General features: G+C 41.7%; 2 protein-coding genes across 13 annotated transcripts in view; one reads left to right on the top strand and one right to left on the bottom strand.

The window, feature by feature from the left end:
• The window catches only part of LOC110527876 (forkhead box protein P1-B), a 205,459-nt gene that overhangs the window by 152,450 nt on the left and 27,981 nt on the right, over nucleotides 1–25,028 (bottom strand). For all 12 annotated transcript variants that reach the window (XM_036983357.2, XM_090240940.1, XM_036983359.2 and 9 more), the window contains exon 2: nucleotides 15,538–15,636. The gene's annotated coding sequence lies outside the window, so the exon portion shown is untranslated. The remainder of the gene's footprint in view (nucleotides 1–15,537; nucleotides 15,637–25,028) is intronic.
• On the top strand, nucleotides 6,902–10,934 carry LOC149982540 (uncharacterized). Its single transcript, XM_090240962.1, has one exon. The coding sequence runs from the start codon at nucleotides 8,112–8,114 to the stop codon at nucleotides 9,030–9,032; it is 921 nt and encodes a 306-aa protein (XP_090097088.1). The 5' UTR covers nucleotides 6,902–8,111; the 3' UTR covers nucleotides 9,033–10,934.

The raw sequence follows: 25,028 nt of genomic DNA, 5'->3' as shown, positions 1-25,028 counted from the left end.
TAGCTGACAACACCCTCTGCCTCCAGACTAGCAGTCTGGCTACAGGACAACAGAACTCAGACAGGTGAAAGTCAATGTGTGTGGAGAATAAGTTGTTAGAAGTAATATAACAGTAAATATACTCACTTTTTGCTTTCGGTAAGGAGATTACTGTATTGGAGGGTGACAACACTGATAATTGCACAGTACCTACACCATACAATGTAATTATGGAGATTTAAACATGACACCCCTTCCCTTCCGTTTTACAAGCCAAGCGGAATTCCTGGCAAGGTCTACACACACTCTCAGGCACGCGCACACACATGCACACACACTCTTTAAGAGTGTGTATCGGAACACACTCTTAAAGGCCCAGTGAAGTCAAAAATGTGATTTTCCTGTGTTTTATATATATGTTTCCACACTATGAGGTTCAAATAATACTGTGAAATTGTGAAAAGTATGATAATGTTCATTCTAGTGTAAGGTATTTTTGAAAAGACAGCTTGAAATTTCAGCCTGTTTTGGTGGGATGGAGCTTGGCCTGCCTGGTGACATCACCAGGCGGTAAATTAGTTAATAGGCCAAACCCCTCTGCCAACAAAAAATAGTTTTCAGTTTTCCCCTCCCTACTCAGACCACTCCCAGACAGTCCAAGCAAAATTCTTGCTTGAGAAATTGTTTTTTTGTTGTTCATTTCTCTACAATTTTAATTGAAAACAATCACAGTAAGGTATTTAAATGTTACCCAGAAATGATTTGATATTGAGATAGAAGTGGCTGCATTGGACCTTTAATGTTTCCCACTCCCTTTCGTAGTGACCTGTGCTAACCTTGGTCCCACCTCCCGAGGCAGAGCAGGAAGCCGTGCTGAGTGAGTGCTGCTGAGTCAGTCTAGGCCCAGCCCCTCAGCCTCTAGCCTCCCAGTCTCTTACACAATGCAGCCTGCCTAGAGCAGGGGCCTCCCAGCACCTGCCTCAGAACTCTTTTGTGAGATGATCAAATCTGAGGGGCGGGGGGGGGGGCACATCCTGCGTGAAACCGCATCCTGAACAGCATCACCGCGTCTCACGGTAAATAAATACTCTCTCCTCACAAAGCTTCCGTCAACTGTCACTGCCTTGGCTCCAATCACCTTCAAGTCCAAACAGGAAAGTGCAGAGAGGCGAGGGAGATGGCAGATATGAGCTTTCATTTGCTTCTTGCTGCAGTTTCGCCTCGGCGGCGGTGCTTCCTATTCTCCTGCTCCGCCAGCTGCCCACGATCTGTTCCGGACCCCTGGTCCTTCCTGCCACCCTTCATTAGTGCATTATCCAGTGGGAGGCGGCGGCCATAACGCCAGGAAGTCACCATTAGGTGCAACTCGGACCATTTAAGAAGCACGCTGCACAGACACTTGAGGCCAAACACGGGGCTCCTGTAGTAGCCTAGTGAGCCTGTAGCATACAGCAGCACAGAGACAGTTGCCTGCCTTATTAAGCATTATCAGATATACATTATCAGAGGATACAGCTAAACAACAGAGCATGACAACGGCGACATGACAACAAGCTCACCATTGACAAATTGCTTTTTGTTGCACTGCAGACAGGCTACATGTGTGATTAACTTATTAAATGAAGGGGTGTGATAAGGCAGTTCATTCTTCATGGTGCTGAACTTGACAGAGTGGTACACAAGAAAATATAAAAAAAATCTACTTGAGAATGATGTTTATCTATATTGACTTGAAAAAGTTATATTTGGTTTGATTGTGTCACCAGAATCTGAAACAAACATCATAACAAGGGTGTCCTACTGCAGCTCTTGCTTAAATGGAGAGAGCATCCAGACCTTCGGTCCCTCAAGCACTCCTTACGCTGTTTTATTACATTTGAATGAGTCAAGCTGAAAAGTGCATGCAGCTGCTGACTCTAGCCTATCGCTGCTCTGACAATTTGTACAGCATTGTCCACCAGGCTTGAAACATCCTTTTTGTATTTAACCTTTATTTAACCAGGCAAGTCAGTTAAGAACAAATTCTTATTTTCAATGACGGCCTAGGAACAGTGGGTTAACAGATTAGTACCTTGTCAGCTCGGGGGTTTGAACTTGCAACCTTCCAGTTACTAGTCCAACGCTCTAACCACTAGGCTACCCTGCCTCCCCATCCTTGTGTGTGTGTGTAAAATTATGGATAGCTGAAAGTGTCTTACATTACCCATATTATGTTGATGTCGGACTTGTTGGTAACTATTTAAAATCTTTATGGTTATGCTGTATTTTGATTGCCAGAAAACAGGCAAAGGCAAAATATGACATGCAGTTACTCCGATAGAAAAGCTCTGCCCAATTGGAACTTTCAACTGTGGTCTGACGTCATCACTTCTCAACATCGATGGGAGACAGGACAGGACAGGAGCTGAGAGACGCCAGAAGACGGAGCAGATAGTTATTTTCAGATCATTATTTTCACTCAAATCAGTGGAAAAGCCAGGCATATGAAACTTACTCATCCATGGGATTAAAGGAAAGGTTCACCCATTTTGAATGTAATATTGTTTTTGTGGATCTCGGAGTGAGGTTCTATCGATTCCCTGGGTCAAGTCATGTTTTTATGTGTATCTGAGTTATTGGCGTTCAAGCAGGCAGAAATCCGGCCGGTATGACGTAGCACGGTGATAAAGTCGCTCTCACTACACTGAAAGTTAAAACCTCTTAGTGATCCTTTCGATTTGACGACATCCAGTGAAATTTCAGAGCTCCAAATTTAAACTACAGAAATACCAATATTCAAGATTCACGACAATATAAGTGTAATACATCAAAATAAAGCTCAACTTCTTGTTAATCCAACCGCAGTGTCAGATTTCAAAAAGGCTTTACGGCGAAAGCAGACCATGCGATTATCTGAGGACAGCACCCCGCATACAAACACATGGAAATAATTTTCAACCAGGCAAGTGGTGACACAAAAGTCAGAAATAACGTTATAATAAATGCCTTACCTTTGAAGATCTTCTTCTGTTGGCACTCCAAAATGTCCCAGAAACATCACAAATGGTCTTTTTGTTCGATAATGTCCTTCCTTATATCCCCAAAATGTCCATTTATTTGGCGCGTTATAATACACCGGTTCCAACTCGCCCAACATGACTACAAAGTATCTAATAAGTTACCTGTAAACTTGGTCCAAACATTTCAAACAACATTCCTAATCCAACCTAAGGTATTCTAAAACGTAAATAATCAAAGAAATTTAAGACGGAATATACTGTGTTCAATACCGGATAAAAACAACGTGAAGAGCGCTCCAGTTCACGCGCATCAAAACAGTAGAGTCCACTTGGCTTGACACTTACTAAGAACAGCCCTACTTCTTCATAGCTCAAAATAAAAATGTCTACCAATTTCTAGACTGTTGACATCTAGTGGAAGCCATAGGAGCTGCAACCAGGTTCCTATTAAATAGGGCTTCCCATAGAAATCCAACTGAAAACCAAGTGACCTCAAAAAAAGAAATTCCTGGATGGGTTGTCCTCAGGGTTTCACCTGCCAAATCAGTTCTGTTATACTCACAGACATTATTTTTACAGTTTTAGAAACTTGAGTGTTTTCTATCCAAATCATATGCATATCCTAGCTTCTGGGCCTGAGTAACAGGCAGTTTACTTTGGGCACGCTTTTCATCCGGACGTGAAAATACTGCCCCCAATCCCTAAGACGTTTTAATAGGAATACGACTTTTCGATCATGAAAACGTCTACTAAGTATGTCAGATTTCAATACAGGCCAATATTATAACTCTGGAGGATGTCTTCTCTCAAATGAGCGATTGATCCTATTTTTGCGATATCCCTACATCGAGAAATGTGTAATTTAACGGCGGGTCTAATCTAGCACATTGTTCCTATTTGTCTGCCTCTTTAGTCCAGGGTGCATTGCATGGTGCCGTTGCCAGAGATATTATAGAAAGGAGATAGGAATCCAATGAAATAAGTAATGTATAACGTCCCACCCAGCAGAATGTCGACCAATCGCATTCCAGTTGTCATGCTGCGTCCCGTGGTTGCTAAGCTAATCGTCATGCAATCCCTTCTCAAAGTCAGTCTATATGACGAGATACAAACTTTGAGGAAAATAAGCAGGTAATGTAATGATTCCAAAGCTTTTCGATACCACAGATAGCAAGTTAACAAATATTTTCAGAGACGTGAGATAATTATGTGGTACTTCTTGTTGATGAAATTCATGCTAATGTTTTTTTAGCTAGTGCCCAATAGACTCCCATTCACTCCTTGAAGGAGAGCGCTCCTTGTCCCAGAATCGTTCAGAATGCACCGTGTGACCCATTCACGTAGCCTCGGCAATGTTTTCCATCTCCTCAAACGTCTATCTGCTGTTGCGAATGTTAGAGTCCACTCTGTAAATCACATCGATCTGCAGGTTGAACAGACTCCTAAATTGATAGTGCAGTTTGTTTAGGCGATTTTACAGCTAACTAGCTGTGTTACATGCTGATATTGTCTTTGGTATTATTGTGTGTAGCTACATTTGCTAGCTAGGTACCTAGCTAGCTAGACAGCCAGCCCATAGAGAGCATTGCATTGTGGATTTTGTTGTCGACTTCAGCTGCAACAGATTTTCCATGTTGCTACCAAACTTATTATAATGCCAAAATGAAGCACTTGTTCACACAGTAAATTAAAGGAATTAGTGGTTTTGGGTGGATTTTTCCTTTAAGGTTGTGTAGAAACACCATGCACTGAGTGAGTGATGCACCTTAATTCAACGTTTAGTGCCATCTGGATCCTATTGGGTACAGTACTATTTTAACATCTTATCAGGAATCCGTTGAGCAGTGATTAAGCTAGGTTACTGATCTGATAAGGCCCGCCTGCTCTCTACAGTGGAAGTCGTGTTAAGTGGGCCGTATGTTGAGCTACTGTTATATGCGTATTGAGGTCTGCCATGCCGGTCAGGTGGCTACAGGCTACACCACACAGTGTTCAATCCATGCCTGAGGAGCAGACTCACTGGGCAGACACATTACTTAAAGGGCAACATCTCACTGAGCACGCCTCGACCTGCCCGAGGGGGGTGTTTGTGTGTCGTGAGTGTGTGTTTGTATCAAAGTGTGTATGTCCTTATATGTACTGTGTGTGTGTATGTGTCTGTGAGAGGGAGCCCTATATCCTAAGGATTCTTAGTTGTTGTTCATTTCCTGTTCAGAGACAAAATAAGCACATAAAGGCCAAACGGCGCTCTTCCCTGGCCTTCAACCACATCACAGCAGTTTTCCACACAAATGGCTAACCACAAATAATTATACAATTAAAACAATTTTCTGCGTCCATCTGATCTACTTTGCCATTAGAATGACACTAGAGCATTGAGGCCTCACTCGCTCTTTCCCTGAGCAAAACCCTCTCCTCTTGATCACACAACTAGACAGAAACCTCCGCAACAGAAGAAAACGCTAACTGAGCTGTGAGGTCTATTTGTTTAGCAGGATGTTAATGAATAAAGCAGGACCCGGTGGCATTCAGTATGAACCACCGTTTTCATAGGGCCACAAGGAAATGGAGAGGTTCATTTGACTGTTGGTTTAAATTAACCTTCAGTTGCTGAGAGAAAAGGACCTGAGTGACATTACTATTTTCTAAGACAATACTCCCTTACGCTTGTCGTACTTGACATAAATTATTCATTATGACAAAGAAAAGCAGCGCTAAACAAATAAGTCATAAATTAAAGGTCAATACCGACCGGCATTGTAAGATAAATCAAATAAGAATTCATACATACATGATGATTGTGATCATTTCACAAAACAGCCACGGTTGAATATGCCTTTGTAAGCAAAACTACAGAGAAAGGGAATAGAGGAGAAATGTATTATATCCATGTCTTATCTATACTGAACAAAACTATAAACGCAACATGCAACAATACCAAAGATTTAATGAGTTACAGTTCATATGAGGAAATCAGCCAATTGAAATTCATTAGACCCTAATTTATGGATTTCACATGACTGTGCAGGGGCGCAGCCATGGATGGGCCTGGGAGGGTATAGGCCCACCCACTTGAGAGCCAGGCCCATTGACAGGGGAGACAGTTTTTTTCCCCACAAAAAGGCTTTATTACAGACAGAAATGTTATTAGGCCCATGAAAACGTACAGCGCATGCACATATAGGATGTCTTGTACTGGGAATAAATTAATTCTACTTTCACCCTGGTCACTTCATTTGGACTAAGAAAATACACTTGATGACACTGACAGGAAGCATTATGACCATTATAATCGTATAAACCAGATAGCCTATCAGGTACATGGCCTTAAGTCGGTCATTAGTCACAAAGAGGGTGTCTTGTCCTGCTCCTGAAATCTGCTCCTACACCAATATATAAGAGTTTTGACACTCTTATGTAGGTGTCATAATCAGCCATAAAATAACACAATATTTGTTACAACAGGTAACAGGTATATGTGTCAGGACAGTGTTATCACCATATTATGGCAGGTTATGAAAAGTTATGTCAGACATTGTGACATTATGTAGTACTCGCAAGACCACATATTGAGTGTCTCGGTGGTCTTGTCTAGGTGTCAGATACATTTGTCCTCAGTCTTGATTCGGTCTTGGACAGTGAGGCCTCCTAATTTCTTCCCGAGATCAGCGCAGTAAGTAAGTTTTATTCAGTCAGTGCATGAAACAATATCCTTTATATCTATCTATATCTTTATATCTATTATAAACATGTTTGCGCAGTGGCGAACCTATAGGCCTTCAGTGTGTGACAGATTCGTGATTCTGAAAGGACAACAACCGTAATACCAGCGCACTCAAGTAGGAGGTGCACTTTTTATAAAACACAAAGGGCCAGTGGTGTAGTGGAGGGTATACGCAGGCCAGTGGTGTAGTGGAGGGTATACAGAGGCCAGTGGTGTAGTGGAGGGTATACGCAGGGCAGTGGTGAAGTGGAGGGTATAGGCAGGTTTAAGCCATATACTCACCTTTTTTTCAGTGTGCATTGCTTATACTCACGCATCCGTAGGGATTAAGAAGTATCAAAGTAGTGTAGAGGAGGTATATAAATTATCAATGATGACAGTACAATAGAGAAATCATTAGTCATTCGTTAGTCATTAGTCAATCATTAGAAGTAGCCTACATAATTGCAAAGCCTTATGAAATATATATATACATGCGCGCCGCACACATAGCCTAGTTTCAGCAGAATATCGTATCTCAACTGGTTTTGGCATGGAGCAGCTCACAGAAGAATGACATCGGTAACCAGTAGGGTAGGGTAGGAAAGATGTTCAAACTTATATCAACCAGTATAATCTACCAGTAAATACTAACTAAGGCAACAATGGGTATGTAAACCAGGTACTGGAAAAGTTTAGTCCGAAGTGTTGGTTAGCATAATATTTGTGATGCGCAATTGTCATCATGTGCTGTTTGCATCAGGGCCGTAGACATGGATGGGCCTGGGTGGACAGAGGCCCACCCACTGGGGAGCCAGGCTCCGACAGGCCCACCCAATCAGATTGATGTGGTTTAAGCGTTATTGTGGACTTAGATCATCAATTGTTTGTATTTTTTCTATTTAAAAAATGTGTGATTTTGAGAGTAAAAATCTGAAAAATCTATAGGAAACCATTTTTTTTTAAACATAGGATTTTTCGCACAGGGTGTCTACCCTTCGCTGGGCGGGCCGTTTGGGAACGTTTTGGCAAAATTAGAGTACACCCACTTCTCAATGCACCACTGCATAGGGCCGATGGAAAGACAGCAGTCACACACAGCATGATGTTAAAGGATAAGCAGTCCATAAACTCAGACATAACAAGCCAGTAGGTCCCAATCATAAGAATACTGTCACGCCCTGACCTTAAGAGATCCTTTTTATGTCTCTATTTGGTTTGGTCAGGATGTGATTTAGGGTGGGTATTCTATGTTATATTATTTGTATTTCTATGTTTGGCCAGGTAGGGTTTGGCATCTTTTCTAAATAAAAGAATATGTACGCTCACAGCGCTGCACCTTGGTCCTCTTCATTCAACGGCCGTGACAGAACTTCCCACCAACAACGGACGAAGCAGCGTGGTAAGGAGGAGCAGCGTGTCCAGGATTCATGGACTTGGGAGGAGATCCTGGATGGTACGGGACCCTGGAGGCAGGCTGGGGAGTATCGCCATCCGTGCTTAACGTGGCGAGCGTCGTACTGGTCAGGTGTTATGCGGTGGAGCGCACGGTGTCACCAGTGCGCGTGCATAGCCTGGTGCGCAACCTTCCAGCCCCCCGAATCGGCCGAGCTAGAGTGGGCATCCAGCCAGTTTGGAGGTTGCCGGATCTGCGCATCTGGCCGCCAGTACGTCTCTACGGCCCGGGATATCCTGCGCCGGCTCTGCGCACTGTATCTCCGGTGCATCTGCACAGCCCAGTGCGTCGTGTGCCTGCGCCCCGCATCTGCAGGGCGAAAAACCATCCAGCCAGGACGGGTTGTGCAGGCTCTACGCTCAAGACCTCCAGTGTGCCTCCATGGCCCAGTGTATCCTGTGCCTATCCCCAGAAGGACAGGGCCTCCTGTATGTCTCCCCAGCCTGGTGAGCCCTGTGGCGGCTCAACGTACCAGACTGCCCATACGTCTCCTCCTTCCAGTGATGATCCATGGCAAGAAGCCTCCAGTGATGATCCTTGGCACGAAGCCTCCAGTGATGATCCATGGCACGAAGCCTCCAGTGTTGATCCATGGCACGAAGCCTCCAGTGTTGATCCATGGCACGAAGCCTCCAGTGTTGATCCATGGCACGAAGCCTCCAGTGTTGATCCATGGCACGAAGCCTCCAGTGTTGATCCATGGCACGAAGCCTCCAGTGTTGATCCATGGCACGAAGCCTCCAGTGTTGATCCATGGCACGAAGCCTCCAGTGTTGATCCATGGCACGAAGCCTCCAGTGTTGATCCATGGCACGAAGCCTCCAGTGTTGATACATGGCACGAAGCCTCCAGTGATGATCCATGGCACGAAGCCTACAGCGACGGTCCCCAGTAAGGAGCCTCCAGCGACAGTCTCCAGTCCGGGGCCCCCAGCGACGGTCTCCAGCCCGCGACGAGGGTCCCCGCACCCGAGGTGCCACCAAAGTGGGGTGAGCCAGTGGTGGAGCGGGGTCTGCGTCCCGCACCTGAGCCGCCACCGCGGATAGATGCCCACCCAGACCCTCCCCTATAGGTTCAGGTTTTGCGGCTGGAGTCCGCACCTTTGGGGGGGGGGGGTTACTGTCACGCCCTGACCTTAGAGATCCTTTTTATGTCTCTATTTGGTTTGGGAAGGTGTGATTTGGGGTGGGAAGGTGACTTTGTTTATGGCACATAGCCTTTAGCTTCACGGTTTGTTTTGTAGTGTTTATTGTTTTGTTCTGCGTCTTTTCTAAATAAAATAATATGTACGCTCACTACGCTGCACCTTGGTCCTCTTCATTCAACGGCCGTGACAAATACAAAAACACAACCATTAAGCATTTCCCAATCAAAATCTACAACTATTACTTCCCATTGCAAAAAACATTTCACATTTAGCACACAAATTAATGGGTGACCTAAAGTTAAGGGAAAATATGAAACAGACAATCATAACTTCAAACAAAAATATCAAATTCCCAGTTTATGCCACAAAACCAACTTCATAAGAGGTTTTAAAAAAAGGTTATATTTGACTCAATGTTCCATGACGTACACTAAGGTATTGTTTGAAGAATAAATGGATGCATTTCAATGCTAGTCCCAAAAATATTGCTATCGAGTTGAAAATCACACATTGTTTGCTGCCTTCATTTGGGATGTACTGTTTCAGTTTCAATGGCTCAATATTCTGGACAAAAACAGACAAATGTAACAAAGACTGGGAATGACAACTAGCAAGGGCAATGATCACAAGTTAGTCATAACGTGGCTAATAGCCTAGTGTATCTATTTATGTACCAAACAAAAAACACGGAGCCTAACATTAGCTAGATATCTAGCTAGCTGCTAGGAGAATGTCATGTCATGCCAATGAATGACTGACTTTTTCCCCTCATATCGTTTTTTGGCAATACACAGCTCGGGATGCAGGTGTCATTTGGTTAGCTACCAAGAACTTGAACGACTGTTAAAAAGTTTGCATACCTCCTGCATTTGGAAATTCACTCTAGCTATCTGCTCTGATTTTAGAGCACTCGCGTCTGAGTGTGGCAAGCATTAGTTGATGTGCATAGTTGAGGGGAGAGAGAGCCTACCTTTTCATGGTTGTTTGATCAATAGGACTATAAAGTTCCCAAAAGTAAGAGGACTTCTGTGCAGTGTTGATTTTGGCATGTAACTCTTGATGGGGCAAACTCAAAAAAAATGTTTTTATACATGCCAGCAAGGACACTAAACAATACATTAATTGCAGTATAAATGGCAACAAGCAGTGCCCACAAACTGTTAGGGCCTACAGAACACTGTCCCAACAGCAGAGCTTTCTTTCCAGCACAATTGAGTGAATCCTTACCCCCGCTATAACTGGCTATCAGCGGAGACTTGTCTGGCCACGAAACAATTAATTCAGCCTCGTTTACTGCCTTTTTTTAAAACATAGTTGATATGGCTGACTTGCTTAAACAATTGTGGTTTCTACTAACAATTGAAATGTACAAACTATGGCATAAGGGAACGATGATCGGATAAAACGCATTCCGTAAGTTTGATTAAGACATTAATGAGCGAGCAACGACAGACAGTCAATATATCTATGTGTTCAGCACCTTTGAAATGTACAGCGACAGAATGCAGAACATGGGCTGCTCTAACAGTATTTTCCCTGTACGCCAAGTCAGAACCGTAGGATTAATAAAGGGGGCATATAAGCAGACAACAAAACCTCTTACAATATTAAATGACGACATTGCTCAAAAACAGGTTATAGGCTACATGTTTTTTTTATTTATTTTTTATTTCACCTTTATTTAACCAGATAAAGCACAGCAGTGCGACAAAAAACAAACACAGAGTTACACATGGGATAAACAAAAGTACAGTACACAATACAAAAATCTATATACAGTGTGTGCAAATGGAGTAAGGAGGTAAGGCAATAAATAGGCCATAGTAGCGAAGTAATTACAATTTAGCAAATTAACACTGGAGTGATAGATGTGCAGATGATGATGTGCAAGTAGAAATACTGGTGTGCAAAAAAGTAAATAAAAACAATATGGGGATGAGGTAGGTAGTTGGATGGGCTATTTACAGATGGGCTATGTACAGCTGCAGCGATCGGTAAGCTTCTCAGATAGCTGATGCTTAAAGTTAGTGAGGGAGATATAAGTCTCCAAATTCAGCCATTTTTGCAATTTGTTCCAGTCATTGACAGCAGAGAACTGGAATGAAAGGCGGCCAAAAGAGGTGTTGGCTTTGGGGATGACCAGTAAGAAATTAATAGGCGAAAATAGACCAAATTATTAGAGTGAGGCACATGGGCTAACTACTAACAGCTTACTACACAACATCCACTTAGTTTTACTTTCTTAGCTACAGTATACATATCTCCCTTACAAATTACATCATTTATGCAGCCGCATACAAGACATTTTTGGACTCCGCTTGGCTAGTGATGTGCTCACTTAAACATGAAGGTGGCGCCTCGGAAAAAACACACACAGCCACTTCATTGAATAGCAGGCTACTGGTTGCTTTGCACTGCTTGCAGTTAGCCGCTGATTCCTTCCAAACAACTCATTGTTGAATTTGCGATTTCCAACTTTCCAATCTTTATGTCCAATGGCCGATGAGCACCGATATGTTTATCTATAATTTATCATCATTATTTATCTTTATAAGACAATGATTAGCCAGTAGATTGTCAACTTGATTCATGATGGTGACTGCTAGCTAAGACTTTGAAAGTATGATGTTGACATGATCAGTCCAATCAAAGCTACTGTACATATAACGTGATTTGACGTCATTACATCTGTAGCCAATGACCTTGAGCCTTCTTGGAAGGGCACTTGTAATATAAAACTCTATGGCAGGACCCAAAGGGCAAAAATGTTGGATGTCTACCCTTACTAAGGACATAAACTTCACGATGACGTAGTGTCCCCATGAGTGACAGAATACTCAGCCAATCACGGAGGCGTAGAAGGCCCATTGTTCCTCACTGTTTTTGGGTTAGTAAAAATGTGTAACGTAGCTCTATTTTACCTCTGCATGCATTTTTTTCACTATTCGGACTGTCTAAATAATCCATGTGTTGTTCTGAAATATGAACACAGAAATACTGGACATTTTGAACTCTTATTGTGGTGGTGATTTGACAAAATTACTATAATGGTCTTGAATTGGACTCACATTTTTCTGGTTTCGGTCTTGACTCGGTCTCTGACCCCTTACCCCCTCTTGACTCTGTCTCGATTTGCTCCGGTCTTGGAGCAAATCGAGTCTCACTTTAGGTGGTCTTGAACACAACACTGATGACATGGTATGACGTGTCATTATGTGTTATGAAAAACTAGTCTTGGAGGTGTGTTTCCTGACCAATTCCGCATTTGGTTAATGATATTTGGCCCCATTAGAAGGAATGCCTATTTCACTTTCTCTAAATCCCCAGAATGAATCTAAGACAACATTTATTACAGATTTCTTTAGTTTAAGTTTTTGTCGTGGATGTTTTAGTTGCGCAGTTTTACATCTGACTAAGGTGTTTGGTGCAGTACTTCTGAAGTAAAAAAATGTGCAACGTGTTGTCTTATGTAAACAGACGGAGCTGTTGGGGGTCTGTCTCACTGTCTATGCTATTTGATAGAGAAATCACTGCAGCTGTTCACATAATGTTAGTAGGCAAATGGACACTGTCAAATCAAAATCCAACCTTAATTTACCCATGGTGAGGCACAAATATTCCAAACTCTGTTTTAGATGAGACTTTAGCTGGGCCACTCAAGGACTTTCACATTCTTGTTCTGAAACCCTTCCAGCGTTGCTTTGGCTGTATGGTTGGGGTCATTGTCCCGTTGGAACGTAAATCTTTGCTTCAGTCTAAGGTCGTTTGCAGGTTCTCATTAAGGATTTGCCTGTATTTGGCTCCATTCATTGTTCCCTCTATCCTTACCAGTCTCCCAGCCCCTGCCGCTGAAAATTCTCCCCATAGCATGATGCTGCCACCACCACGATTCAGGTAGTGATGGTGAGCGGTACCTGGTTTTGCATTCAGGCCAAAGATATCTATTTTTGTCTCATCAGACCACGGAATCTTTTGACATGCTCTCATGTGCCTTTTTGCAATCTCCATGCGCTCCCATAAATCCAAGATTGGTGAAGTGTTGTAGAGACCGCTGTCCTTCTGGCAGATTTTCCCATCTCAGCCAAGGAACTCGGTAGTTCTGTCAGTGTGTTCATTGGGTTCTTAGTCACCTCCCTGACCAAGATACTTCTTGCCCGGTTGCTCAGTTTGGTCGGACGGCCAGCTCTAGAGGCAGAGTCTGGTTAGCTCCATATTTTTTTCCATTTACCAATGACGGAGACAACTGTGCTCTTGGAGACTTTCAACACTCTAGAAATGTTTTTATACCCATCCCCAGATATATGCCTCATCACAATTCTCTGAGATCTACGGATAGTTAATTGGATTTCATGGTATAGTTTCTGATCTGACCTACAATGTCAACTGTGTGACCTTATATAGGAAGGTGTGAAACATGTTCTCACTTTGTCATTATGGGGTATTGTGTGTAGATGGGTGGGGCAGGGGGGGGAAGAATCGACTTAATCCATTTTGAATTCAAGCTGCAACACAACAAAATGTGGAGTAAATCAAGGGGAATTAATACTTTATGAAGGCACTGCATGTCAGAGCCCTCCCTCTGGGCAAGCAGATTAAGCCCTGCCCTCCTGGCTCTAGCCTGCAGATGACCCTTGACCTGGAAATCCTGCCCCTCTCCCAGTCCACCCACTGAGGACAAGGAACTCTGATAGGGACTCCTTTTCAAGAAGTTCAAGGGAAATGTGCCTCCGCTCAGGCCAGTATGCCTGGGAGGAACCCTTTTATGTTTATGGGCGATCTTGATGAGGATACATACCCATTAGGTTTCAGACATAGAGGAGGTCTGTGGTATTAGCCATGAACAAGTGCACCATCAGCACAGAGAAAGACTCAAACCATTGACCACAGAGACCACAAATGAGGCGTTAAGTAGAGTGGCACAGCAGCAGAGTGGGGCATAGAGATAGAGAGATTTACCCCTCTTCTCCTCTCATCCATGCATGTGTCCGCTCTCCCTCTATCCACTCCTCCCCAAACCAGCCCATCCCCCTCATTCTTCCACTCCCTCCATTTCACATTTACATCAAAACATGTTGAATGGCCCACAATTCTTTGTCACAAAATAACAACTGTCACCTTCACTGTCACATTAAATCAATGTTAATGTTGTTTTCCTTTAATGTAATTTCTGTAATTGGAATTTAATTCTCCAACAATATTTGGGAAGATTTTTAATTGACGTTTGCTGTAATTAATTGCTGGGCAGAAACCAAGGCAGAGACAGGGAGAAGTTAAAAAACGCAACCTGACAGAGATTGGGAGAGAGGAAAGGGGTACTGGCGGGGCAGGCCGGGGAGAGGGGCCTGCTGGGACGGTTTCATCATCACGGCCACCCCCCTGCTGATGGGGTAGGAGAAGGGAGGGGGAGATAGATTCTTCTTCACAGTCGGGAGATTTAATTGCACACAGATTCCATTACCTCCGCACAAATGTCACGTTCACTTCTGATCAGTGGCAAGGCAGGGCCTGGCAGTCAGCCAGACTAGAGTGCAGAAAGTGTTCAGCCAATCAGAGAACCCATGGCAGACAGAGGAGAGGGACAGGGAGACTAGAGCATGCCAAAGATGTTAAAAACAAAGGACAGTCACACACACAAAGCTGCCGATGCTACTACGACCGGTGTATCATTCAGCGAGTAAAGTGTGCAATTTTTGTTTTGATTGATATTTTTCAATGATTTTGCCAATATGACACAAGGTGGTCATGATAGTGTTTCATTTTTAATGACTATGTCATCGGTATGATGATATTCTGTAGACGTTTGTGCAAAACATGTTCTGTGTTAAAAAATGTAACGTTACAAACCTAACCCTAAAACTGTTTCTAATTGACAAAACATTCAAGATCCATACTTGTGTAGTAATACTTTCTGCAATGCATCAACATAGTTAGAAATATGTTCAACAAAGTTTCAATATGATAAACCACTTGATAAATGTACACATTATTTTAAGTTGTTTCATTATTTAAAGTCATAATGCAATTTGGTTAAATAAAAATTGAACATTATTTGGCCTGAACAATTAACAATTCTTGAAAATACTTTTTGAGTATGTGTTGGTATCTAGATTAACCGAATTATAATTAGATGCAAATTAGCATAATAAATTAAATCCTACTGTGCTGCAGAGTAGTTCACAGATTGGCAGAGCACACACACGACATTAAAAGTCATTTTAGAGTAGATGTAGATAGAGTAAGAATGTGCTCTTACCGTGTTCACTCGTGAAGGAAAGACTGGCGCTCCATTCTTCCAATGAGAATTCAGCTTAGGTTCTTTGGAGGCGGGATCATCAGCAGTTCACAGATGACACTGTATTTAAGTATGCGAGGGACAGACAGAAGAGAAGGACAGGGGAGATAGATATATGTCTATTACAAACAGGATGTGAAAAGGTGGGGAGAGTCCCTACAGTTCACTTAACCCACATCAACCGTGAATGTGAAGAGGGAAAATTAAACGTGATCAGTTCCAACCACACATATTTTACATGAGTTATGACACACTGATTCCTGTTGTCATCTCATGACCTAAATACATATCGAGTCATGTCACTGTTTAAATCTTTACAAAGACAGATCAGTGGTGATTGCATAATGTGGTGATGATGCTGCTGATGAAAATGTCATAGTTTAACAAAATGACAAAGTATACAACTACAGAATTCTGATTCTCATCTAACTCTGCATGTTCTCAGTGACACACTGAACTATAAACTCACACCATCGTCTGTGAGCTCAGTCTCAAAATAATCTGAATTTTGAAAGGCCATTTTCTGAACACCATTCAGTCAGTTACAAAATTACATTGTGAACGGTATACCATATTTTACGATATACCGGTATTGATACACAGACCGGTTTGGGTTTTTACTTTACCTTCTATAACGGTATTTTAAATGTTTGGTTTGTTAAATGTGACACGCCGTGTGTTATGTCCATTTCTATAGTTTACTCCGCATCTTGAGTCATCTCTCTCAGCTCTCTCTCTTTGCATTCCGGTGTCCACAGACCAAGCCCCGCCCCCTGTCAAGAAGCACATTTGTTGTTCCTCGACCACAAGACACTTGCATTCAGTCTGCATGGTCAACGCAGCACATGCAACAATGTTGATGACAACAATGCTGTTTTCACTTTGCTTCTTAATATAAATCCCCTAGCGTTCTATATATACACTATTAGTTTATGTTTCTTACATCTGAAAACTGATCGTTTGTCTTTTCTTAGGCAGTTGGGCCTAAATCATGTTAGCCGCTCATGCTAATTGCTAGTTAACTGGCTAGCTAATAAATGTACTGAGTCAGAGCAAACGTAACTAGCTATACAGCCTGATAATACCAGTGATGTGGGAGACCTAAATTAGAATGTTGTTTGTGTAACAGTATCCTCTAAATCAAAGAGGAATTACTCAAAGCATGAATATGTTAAGTACATAAAGTAGCTAAGACAAAGCATTCAATGTAGCCAAAGACTACATGGTCCCCTAGGAAACACTTATCAACACTTTGGCTCCTACCCTGTCACAATAACTCCTTCCTGGCATTTTTATTCATTGTCATATCAAACAACACTGTATTCAAAGTGCCCACTATTATATTCTAACTATAAAATTAGAATAATCATTATATTTCCATGGAACCAACAGCTCACCCAAGTGTTTAGCTCTAAATGGCAAATCAAATCGCAACATTTGGTTGAAAATAAGCCCTAGATTGTTTGGCCATATCATGCAGCCCCACTATGTATGAAAATACAGATTTTTTGTGGGGGGCGGGGGTTCAGTTGAATTGAACAGTATAAAGCAATCAGAATGGAGAAAGACCCATTGAAATCACTTAGAATGTATGTGTTGCCACCCTAGGATCACTAACTACTCAAAGCAAATTTAGAATATTTATTTTTCAAAAACATAAAATACCGTCAAATACTGTCATTCTTTTATACAGTGATATCATATTTTAGCCATATCGCCCAGCCCGAGTGTGCATGACCATCTATGTCTTTAGGCCCATCTGTTTATGGCATGAGTGTATAATGCACTTTTGTTCTCCCACCAGAAGAACATACCATGGAGATCCCGCTCCATTAATTGACCTTGCCTATGACAGCCAGTGTCAAAAGACTAAATATATAACTCTGACTCTTTCTCTGTGCAGCAGTAGTGTGTAGAGGCCCCAAACCAGACACAACAAGCCACAGGCCCGCCATCCCAACTCCTCATAATTCATGAGTGTGGAATTCAGCTAACCCCATTAACGCGGCATTGTTTCCACAGCCGGGCCACATTCCTCTGCCCGTCATCAGCCTCTGAACCCCAGATAAGACCCCTCTGATTACCCGTCTGCATGCCTGTCATTACCCCCAAAAAATATGTTGATCCCAATAGACGGCTTCACCTCTCTGAATTTATGGCTGCACCATTGGGGCTCTGCTGAAAAGAGCATTGGCTCAAAAAGGCCCTGTAAACTTTGAGACCCCGCACAGAAGGCACTCACAACAGGCTATTGAGAAAAGACTCAATAAAAAAAAGCATACCCCCATGCAGAATTGACAATGGCTCCAAGAAAATCTAACTGATGAGATCATTCTAAAAGTGATTCAGTTCATGGTCTCATGTAAAGGATGTAAAGAAAGTGTGAGAGTAAAAGTACTTTTGAAGGTAGGTAATTATACTTCACTTCGCAAATTAGCAGGAAGCAGTTATTGGCTGTTTAGTTTATAGATGTGCCACTGGCTTTCCATCCAAAAAACTGAACAAACAGCCAAACACTGTATGATACAGTACAGTATCTTGAAAGTCATATTCACTGCCAAAACATCCATAAGACATATACAGTACAACAGCTAAGCTATGTTTCACTTGTGGATTTCCACACAGCAGCTGCTCAACACACAACTTTCAGCTTCAGAAGCATGTGTTTTTAATCTCCCCTTTTCACCCAAATTACAATCTTTGTCAGTTTCAAAGGGAACTAGTAACCAGCCACTTTAAAGTAGTGTGTTAACCAGTTGCATCTCTAGGGGCGCTATTTCATTTTTGGATAAAAAACGTTCCCGTTTTAAGCGCGATATTATGTCACGAAAAGATGCTCGACTATGCATATTCTTTTTTTTTTGTCTGTAAGTGCCCCAGAACTCATTCTACAGGCGAAACCAAGATGATACGTTAAACAGGAAATGAGCAGAATTTCTGAAGCTCTGTTTTCTAATGTCTCCTTATATGGCTGTGAATGCGACAGGAATAAGCTTAGACCTTCTGCCGTTTCCCCAAGATGTCGGCAGCATTGTGACGTATTTGTAGGCATATCATTGGAAGATTGACCATAAGAGACTACATTTTCCAAGTGTCCGCCTGGTGTCCTGCGTCGAAACTGGTGCGTAAAGCCATGTGCAAGTATTTTTCCATTTGATTGAGAGGGGAAACCATGCTTCCACGAACGATATATCATCGAAGAGATATGTGAAAAACACCTTGAGGATTGATTCTAAACAACGTTTGCCATGTTTTCAGTCGATATTATGGAGTTAATTTGGAAAAAAGTTCGCGTTTTGAGGACTGAATTTTCGTTTTTTTTTGGTAGCCAAATGTGATGTACAAAACGGAGCTATTTCTAATACACAAATAATCTTTTTGGAAAAACTGAGCATCTGCTATCTAACTGAGAGTCTCCTCATTGAAAACATCTGAAGTTCTTCAAAGGTAAATTATTTTATTTGAAGGCTTTTATGTTTTTGTTGAAATGTTGCGTGCTGGATGCTAACGCTAAATGCTACGCTAGCTAGCTACTTTTACACAAATTATTGTTTTCCTATGGTTGAGAAGCATATTTTGAAAATCTGAGATGACAGTGTTGTTTACAAAAGGCTAAGCTTGAGAGATGGCATATTTATTTCATTTCATTTGCGATTTTCATGAATAGTTAACGTTGTGTTATGCTAATGAGCTTGCTGATAGATCTACACACATCCTGGATACAGGGGTTTTTTCATAGCTAAACGTGACGCAGAAAACGGAGCGATTTGTCCTAAACAAATAATCTTTCAGGAAAAACTGAACATTTGCTATCTGAGAGTCTCCTCATTGAAAACATTTGAAGTTCTTCAAAGGTAAATTATTTTATTTGAATGCTTTTCTGTTTTTTTGTGTAAATGTTGCCAGCTGAATGCTAATGCTAAATGCTACGCTAAATGCTACGTTAGCCATCAATACTGTTACACAAATGCTTGTTTTGCAATGGTTGAGAAGCATATTTTGAAAATCTGAGATGACAGTGTTGTTAACAAAAGGCTAAGCTTGAGAGCTAGCATATTTATTTCATTTCATTTGCGATTTTCATGAATAGTTAACGTTGCGTTATGGTAATTAGCTTGAGTCTGTATTCACGATCCCGGATGGGGAGATCAGAAAGGTTAATAGATACTTATTTGTGTGTCAAGTTTCCAAGCGATCTGACAACAAATTTGTGGAGGTGTTTGTTCTACCCAGGTCCATGAAACATTGGGTAAACTGGATGGGAGCAAGGATAACCTACATTTCCCTAGGGCTGGGCGGTATGCCGTATTTTACTATATACCGGTATTGATGCACGGACCGGTATGGGTTTTTACTTCATCTTCTAAAACGGTATTTGAATGTTTGGTTTGTTAAATGTGATATGCTGTGTGTAACGTCCATTTGTACAGTTTACTCCGCTACTCGAGTCATCCCTCTCTGCGCCGCTTTCCACACAGACATAGCCTTGTCACTCAAGGAGCGCATTTGTTGTTGTTTGACCATGAGACACTTTCAGTCTAAATGGTCAATGCAGCACACGCAACGATGTTGTTTCCACTTTGATCTTAATATAAATACACACGCGTTCTATAATTACAATATTAGTTTGTGTTTCTTACATCTGCAAACAGCTAGTTTGTATTTTCTTAGCAAGTTAGCCTAAATCGCTAGTTAGCGGGCTAGCTAGGCGGTTTATTGTTGGCTAGCTGACTCGCACTGCGTCAGAGCAAACGTAGCTGGCTAATATAGCCTAATACCAGTGCTGGTGGAGACCTAAATCAGCATGTTGTTTGTGCAACAGTATCTTCTAAATCTAAGAAGAATAGGCTAAACATGAATATGTTGGCTACATGAATAAAGATTTGATGTAGCCAAAGATTATAGGGTCCCCTAGGAAACACTGAACATCACTTTGGTTCCTAGCCTGTCACAATAACTTCATCCATGGCATTTTCATTCGTTGTCATGTCAAACAACACTGTACTCAAAGTGCCTACTATTATTTACATTCTAACATTAGAATTAATATAAACATATTTCCATGATTCCAAAAGTTCACCCAGGTGTTTTGATCTAAATTGCAATTGCAACATTAGGTTAAAAAAAAGGCCTAATTTTTTTGCCCATATCGTGGCAGTGTGGAAGTGATGCAGGAAATGCAGGAAGTTATTTTAGGTTGAAGTTTTAATTAATTTTATTTAACTAGGCAAGTCAGTTAAGAACAAATTCTTATTTACAATGATGGCCTAGGAACAGTGGGTTAACTGCCTTGTTCAGGTGCAGAATGACAGATTTTTACCTTGACAGCTTGGGGATTCGATCTATCAACCTTTCGGTTACCAGCCCAATGCTCTAACCACTAGGCTACCTGCCACCCCAGTTGAGTTGAACAGTATACTTTAATAATGGGAATTGATGGAAATTGATGTAAAATATATCACTAGCCACTTTAAACAATGCTACTTAATATAATGTTCACATATCCTACATTACTCATCTCATATGTATATACTGTACTCAATACCATCTACTGCATCTTGCCTATGCCGTTCTGTACCATCACTCATTCATATATCTTTATGTACATATTCTTTATCCCTTTACACTGTGTGTATAAGGTAGTAGTTTTGGAATTGTTAGGTTAGATTACTCGTTGGTTATTACTGCATTGTCGGAACTAGAAGCAGAAGCATTTCGCTACACTCGCATTAACATCTGCTAACCATGTGTATGTGACAAATAGATTTGATTTGAAAACAATCAGAATGGAGAAAGACCCATTGAAATCATTTAGAATGTGTTGCCACTAGAGGTCGACCGATTAGGATTTTTCAACGGCGATACCGATTATGGGAGGACCATAAAAGCCGACGCCGATTTTGTATTTATTTATTTGTAATAATGACAATTACAACAATACTGAATAAACACTTATTTTAACTTAATATAATACATCAATAAAATCAATTTAGCCTCAAGTAAATAATGAAATAATGCAAAACCAAAGTGTTGGAGAAGAAAGTAAAAGTACAATATGTTCCATGTAAAATATGTTCCATGTAAGAAAGCTAACGTTTCAGTTCCTTGCTCAGAACATGAGAACATATGAAAGCTGGTGGTTCCTTTTAACATGAGTCTTCAATATTCCCAGGTAAGAAGTTTTAGGTTGTATTTATTATAGGACTATTTCCCTCTATACCATTTGTATTTCATTAACCTTTGACTATTGGATGTTCTTATAGGCACTTTAGTATTGCCAGTGTAACAGTATAGCTTCCGTCCCTCTCCTCGCTCGAACCAGCAACACAATGACAATTAGCGCACGCTAATTAGCTAGCCATTTCACTTCGGTTACTCAAGCCTCATCTCAGGAGTTGATAGGCTTGAAGTCATAAACAGCGCAATGCTTGACGCACAACGAAGAGCTGCTGGCAAAACGCACGAAAGTGCTGTTTGAATGAATGTTTACGCGCCTGCTTCTACCTACCACCGCTCAGTCAGATACTTGTATCAGATACTTGTATCATATTATATGCCATGCAGGACACGCTAGATAATATCTAGTAATATCATCAACCATGTGTAGTTAACTAATGATTATGATTGATTGTTTTTTATAAGATAAGTTAATGCTAGCTAGCAACTTACCTTGGCTTACTGCATTCGCATAACAGGCTCCTCCTTGTGGAGTGCAACGAGAAAGAGGCAGGTCGTTATTGCGTTGGACTAGTTAAGATTGCAAGATTGGATCCCCCGAGCTGACAAGGTGAAAATCTGTCGTTCTGCCCCTGAACAGGGCAGTTAATCCACTGTTCCTAGGCCGTCATTGAAAATAAGAATGTGTTCTTAACTGACTTGCCTAGTTAAATAAAGACTAAATAGAGGTGAAAAAAATAAAATAATAAATAAATAAAAATCGGTGCCCAAAAATACCGATTTCCGATTGTTATGAAAACTCGAACTCGGCCCTAATTAATCGGCCATTCCGATTAATCGGTCGACCTCTAGTTGCCACCCTAGAGTCACGCACTACTCGTGAAGCAAATGTAAAACATGAATTAATAAAAAACATAAAATACCGTCAAAATTTGAAAAATACCATATGATATTTTGGCCATATCGTCCTACTTCCCCCCCCCCCTCCATGTCCAATACACAGAGGGACCACAGTCAAAGGGAGATCAAACCATACATAATAAGGGCCCCATTGACAAACGTCAATACCAAAACATTATACAGTGCCTTACGAAAGTATTCGGCCCCCTTGAACTTTGCAACCTTTTGCCACATTTCAGGCTTCAAACAAAGATATAAAACTGTATTTTTTTGTGAAGAATCAACAACAAGTGGGACACAATCATGAAGTGGAACAACATTTATTGGATATTTCAAACTTTTTTAACAATTCAAAACCTGAAAAATTGGGCGTGCAAAATTACTTTACTTTCAGTGCAGCAAGCTCTCTCCAGAAGTTCAGTGAGGATCTCTGAATGATCCAATGTTGACCTAAATGACTAATGATGATAAATACAATCTACCTGTGTGTAATCAAGTCTCCGTATAAATGCACCTGCACTGTGATAGTCTCAGAGGTCCGTTAAAAGCGCAGAGATCATGAAGAACAAGGAACACACCAGGCAGGTCCGAGATACTGTTGTGAAGAAGTTTAAAGCCTGATTTGGATACAAAAAGATTTCCCAAGCTTTAAACATCCCAAGGAGCACTGTGCAAGCGATAATATTGAAATGGAAGGAGTATCAGACCACTGCAAATCTACCAAGACCTGGCCATCCCTTTAAATGTTCAGCTCATACAAGGAGAAGACTGATCAGAGATGCAGCCAAGAGGCCCATGATCACTCTGGATGAACTGCAGAGATCTACAGCTGAGGTGGGAGACTCTGTCCATAGTATATTGCACAAATCTGGCCTATTTGGAAGAGTGGCAAGAAGAAAGCCATTTCGTAAAGATATCCATAAAAAGTGTAATTTAAAGTTTGCCACAAGCCACCTGGGAGACACACCAAACATGTGGAAGAAGGTGCTCTGGTCAGATGAAACCAAAATTGAACTTTTTGGCAACAATGCAAAACGTTATGTTTGGCGTAAAAGCAACACAGCTGGACACACCATCCCCACTGTCAAACATGGTGGTGGCAGCATCATGGTTTGGGCCTGCTTTTCTTCAGCAGGGACAGGGAAGATGGTTAAAATTGATGGGAAGATGGATAGAGCCAAATACAGGACCATTCTGGAAGAAAACCTGATGGAGTCTGCAAAAGACCTGAGACTGGGACGGAGATTTGTCTTCCAACAAGACAATGATCCAAAACATAAAGCAAAATCTACAATGGAATGGTTAAAAAATAAACATATCCAGGTGTTAGAATGGCCAAGTCAAAGTCCAGACCTGAATCCAATCGAGAATCTGTGGAAAGAACTGAAAACTGCTGTTCACAAATGCTCTCCATCCAACCTCACTGAGCTCGAGCTGTTTTGCAAGGAGGAATGGGAAAAAATGTCAGTCTCTCGATGTGCAAAACTGATAGAGACATACCCCAAGCGACTTACAGCTGTAATCGCAGCAAAAGGTGGCGCTACAAAGTATTAACTTAAGGGGGCTGAATAATTTTGCACGCCCAATTTTTCAGTTTTTGATTTGTTAAAAAAGTTTGAAATATCCAATAAATGTCATTCCACTTCATGATTGTGTCCCACTTGTTGTTGATTCTTCACAAAAAATACAGTTTTATATCTTTATGTTTGAAGCCTGAAATGTGGCAAAAGGTCGCAAAGTTCAAGGGGGCCGAATACTTTCGCAAGGCACTGTATATGGACCAAATGGTGGTTGGTAGCCTCAGAATGCTGTCTGTGTCCAACACAGTCCACCTGAGCTGCGACTGCCTGTCAGCAGGTAGCTAGCAGGACTCCATCTGACTAAAGAGAGAGAACATGGTGGCTGGATCGGATCAATGGCTTGACCCATTAAGTCACAACACTCCTAGTACCTCATCTAATAAGAGCCGGGCTCCAGGAGCACCCATGGCTGACCCATGCTGCTGGTGACAATTATAAGAGAGTGGTCTTTCAGCAGCGACGCCCACTTGACCTGGCAGCGCAAAGGCAAGGAGGAGATCCACATGATTTAAACTCCTCCCTAAGACGTGCTGACAAGGTTAGAGGGTCAACGCAGACATTAACAGGTCAGTGTGTGGCTCACTTGGGAACAATTACTCCCAGTCACAGCTAAGTGGACACTTGATTGAACACGACGGAGGCAGGACACACTTCCCACAGATAACAATCCCCAGAGCCATTTAGGATAAAAAGCCCTTGTGATACAGCCTTTATGGGCAAAATTCATCTTCCTTTTCCCCTTTAAAGCAATGTGAGAGTGATAGAGAGGCATTCTTTGGAGCAGATGAGCCTCTG

This window comes from Oncorhynchus mykiss, chromosome 7, assembly GCF_057628025.1.
Source record: "Oncorhynchus mykiss isolate SJ-2025 chromosome 7, ASM5762802v1, whole genome shotgun sequence".
Lineage (NCBI taxonomy): Eukaryota > Metazoa > Chordata > Actinopteri > Salmoniformes > Salmonidae > Oncorhynchus > Oncorhynchus mykiss.
This window is presented reverse-complemented; position numbering and strand designations above follow the sequence as displayed.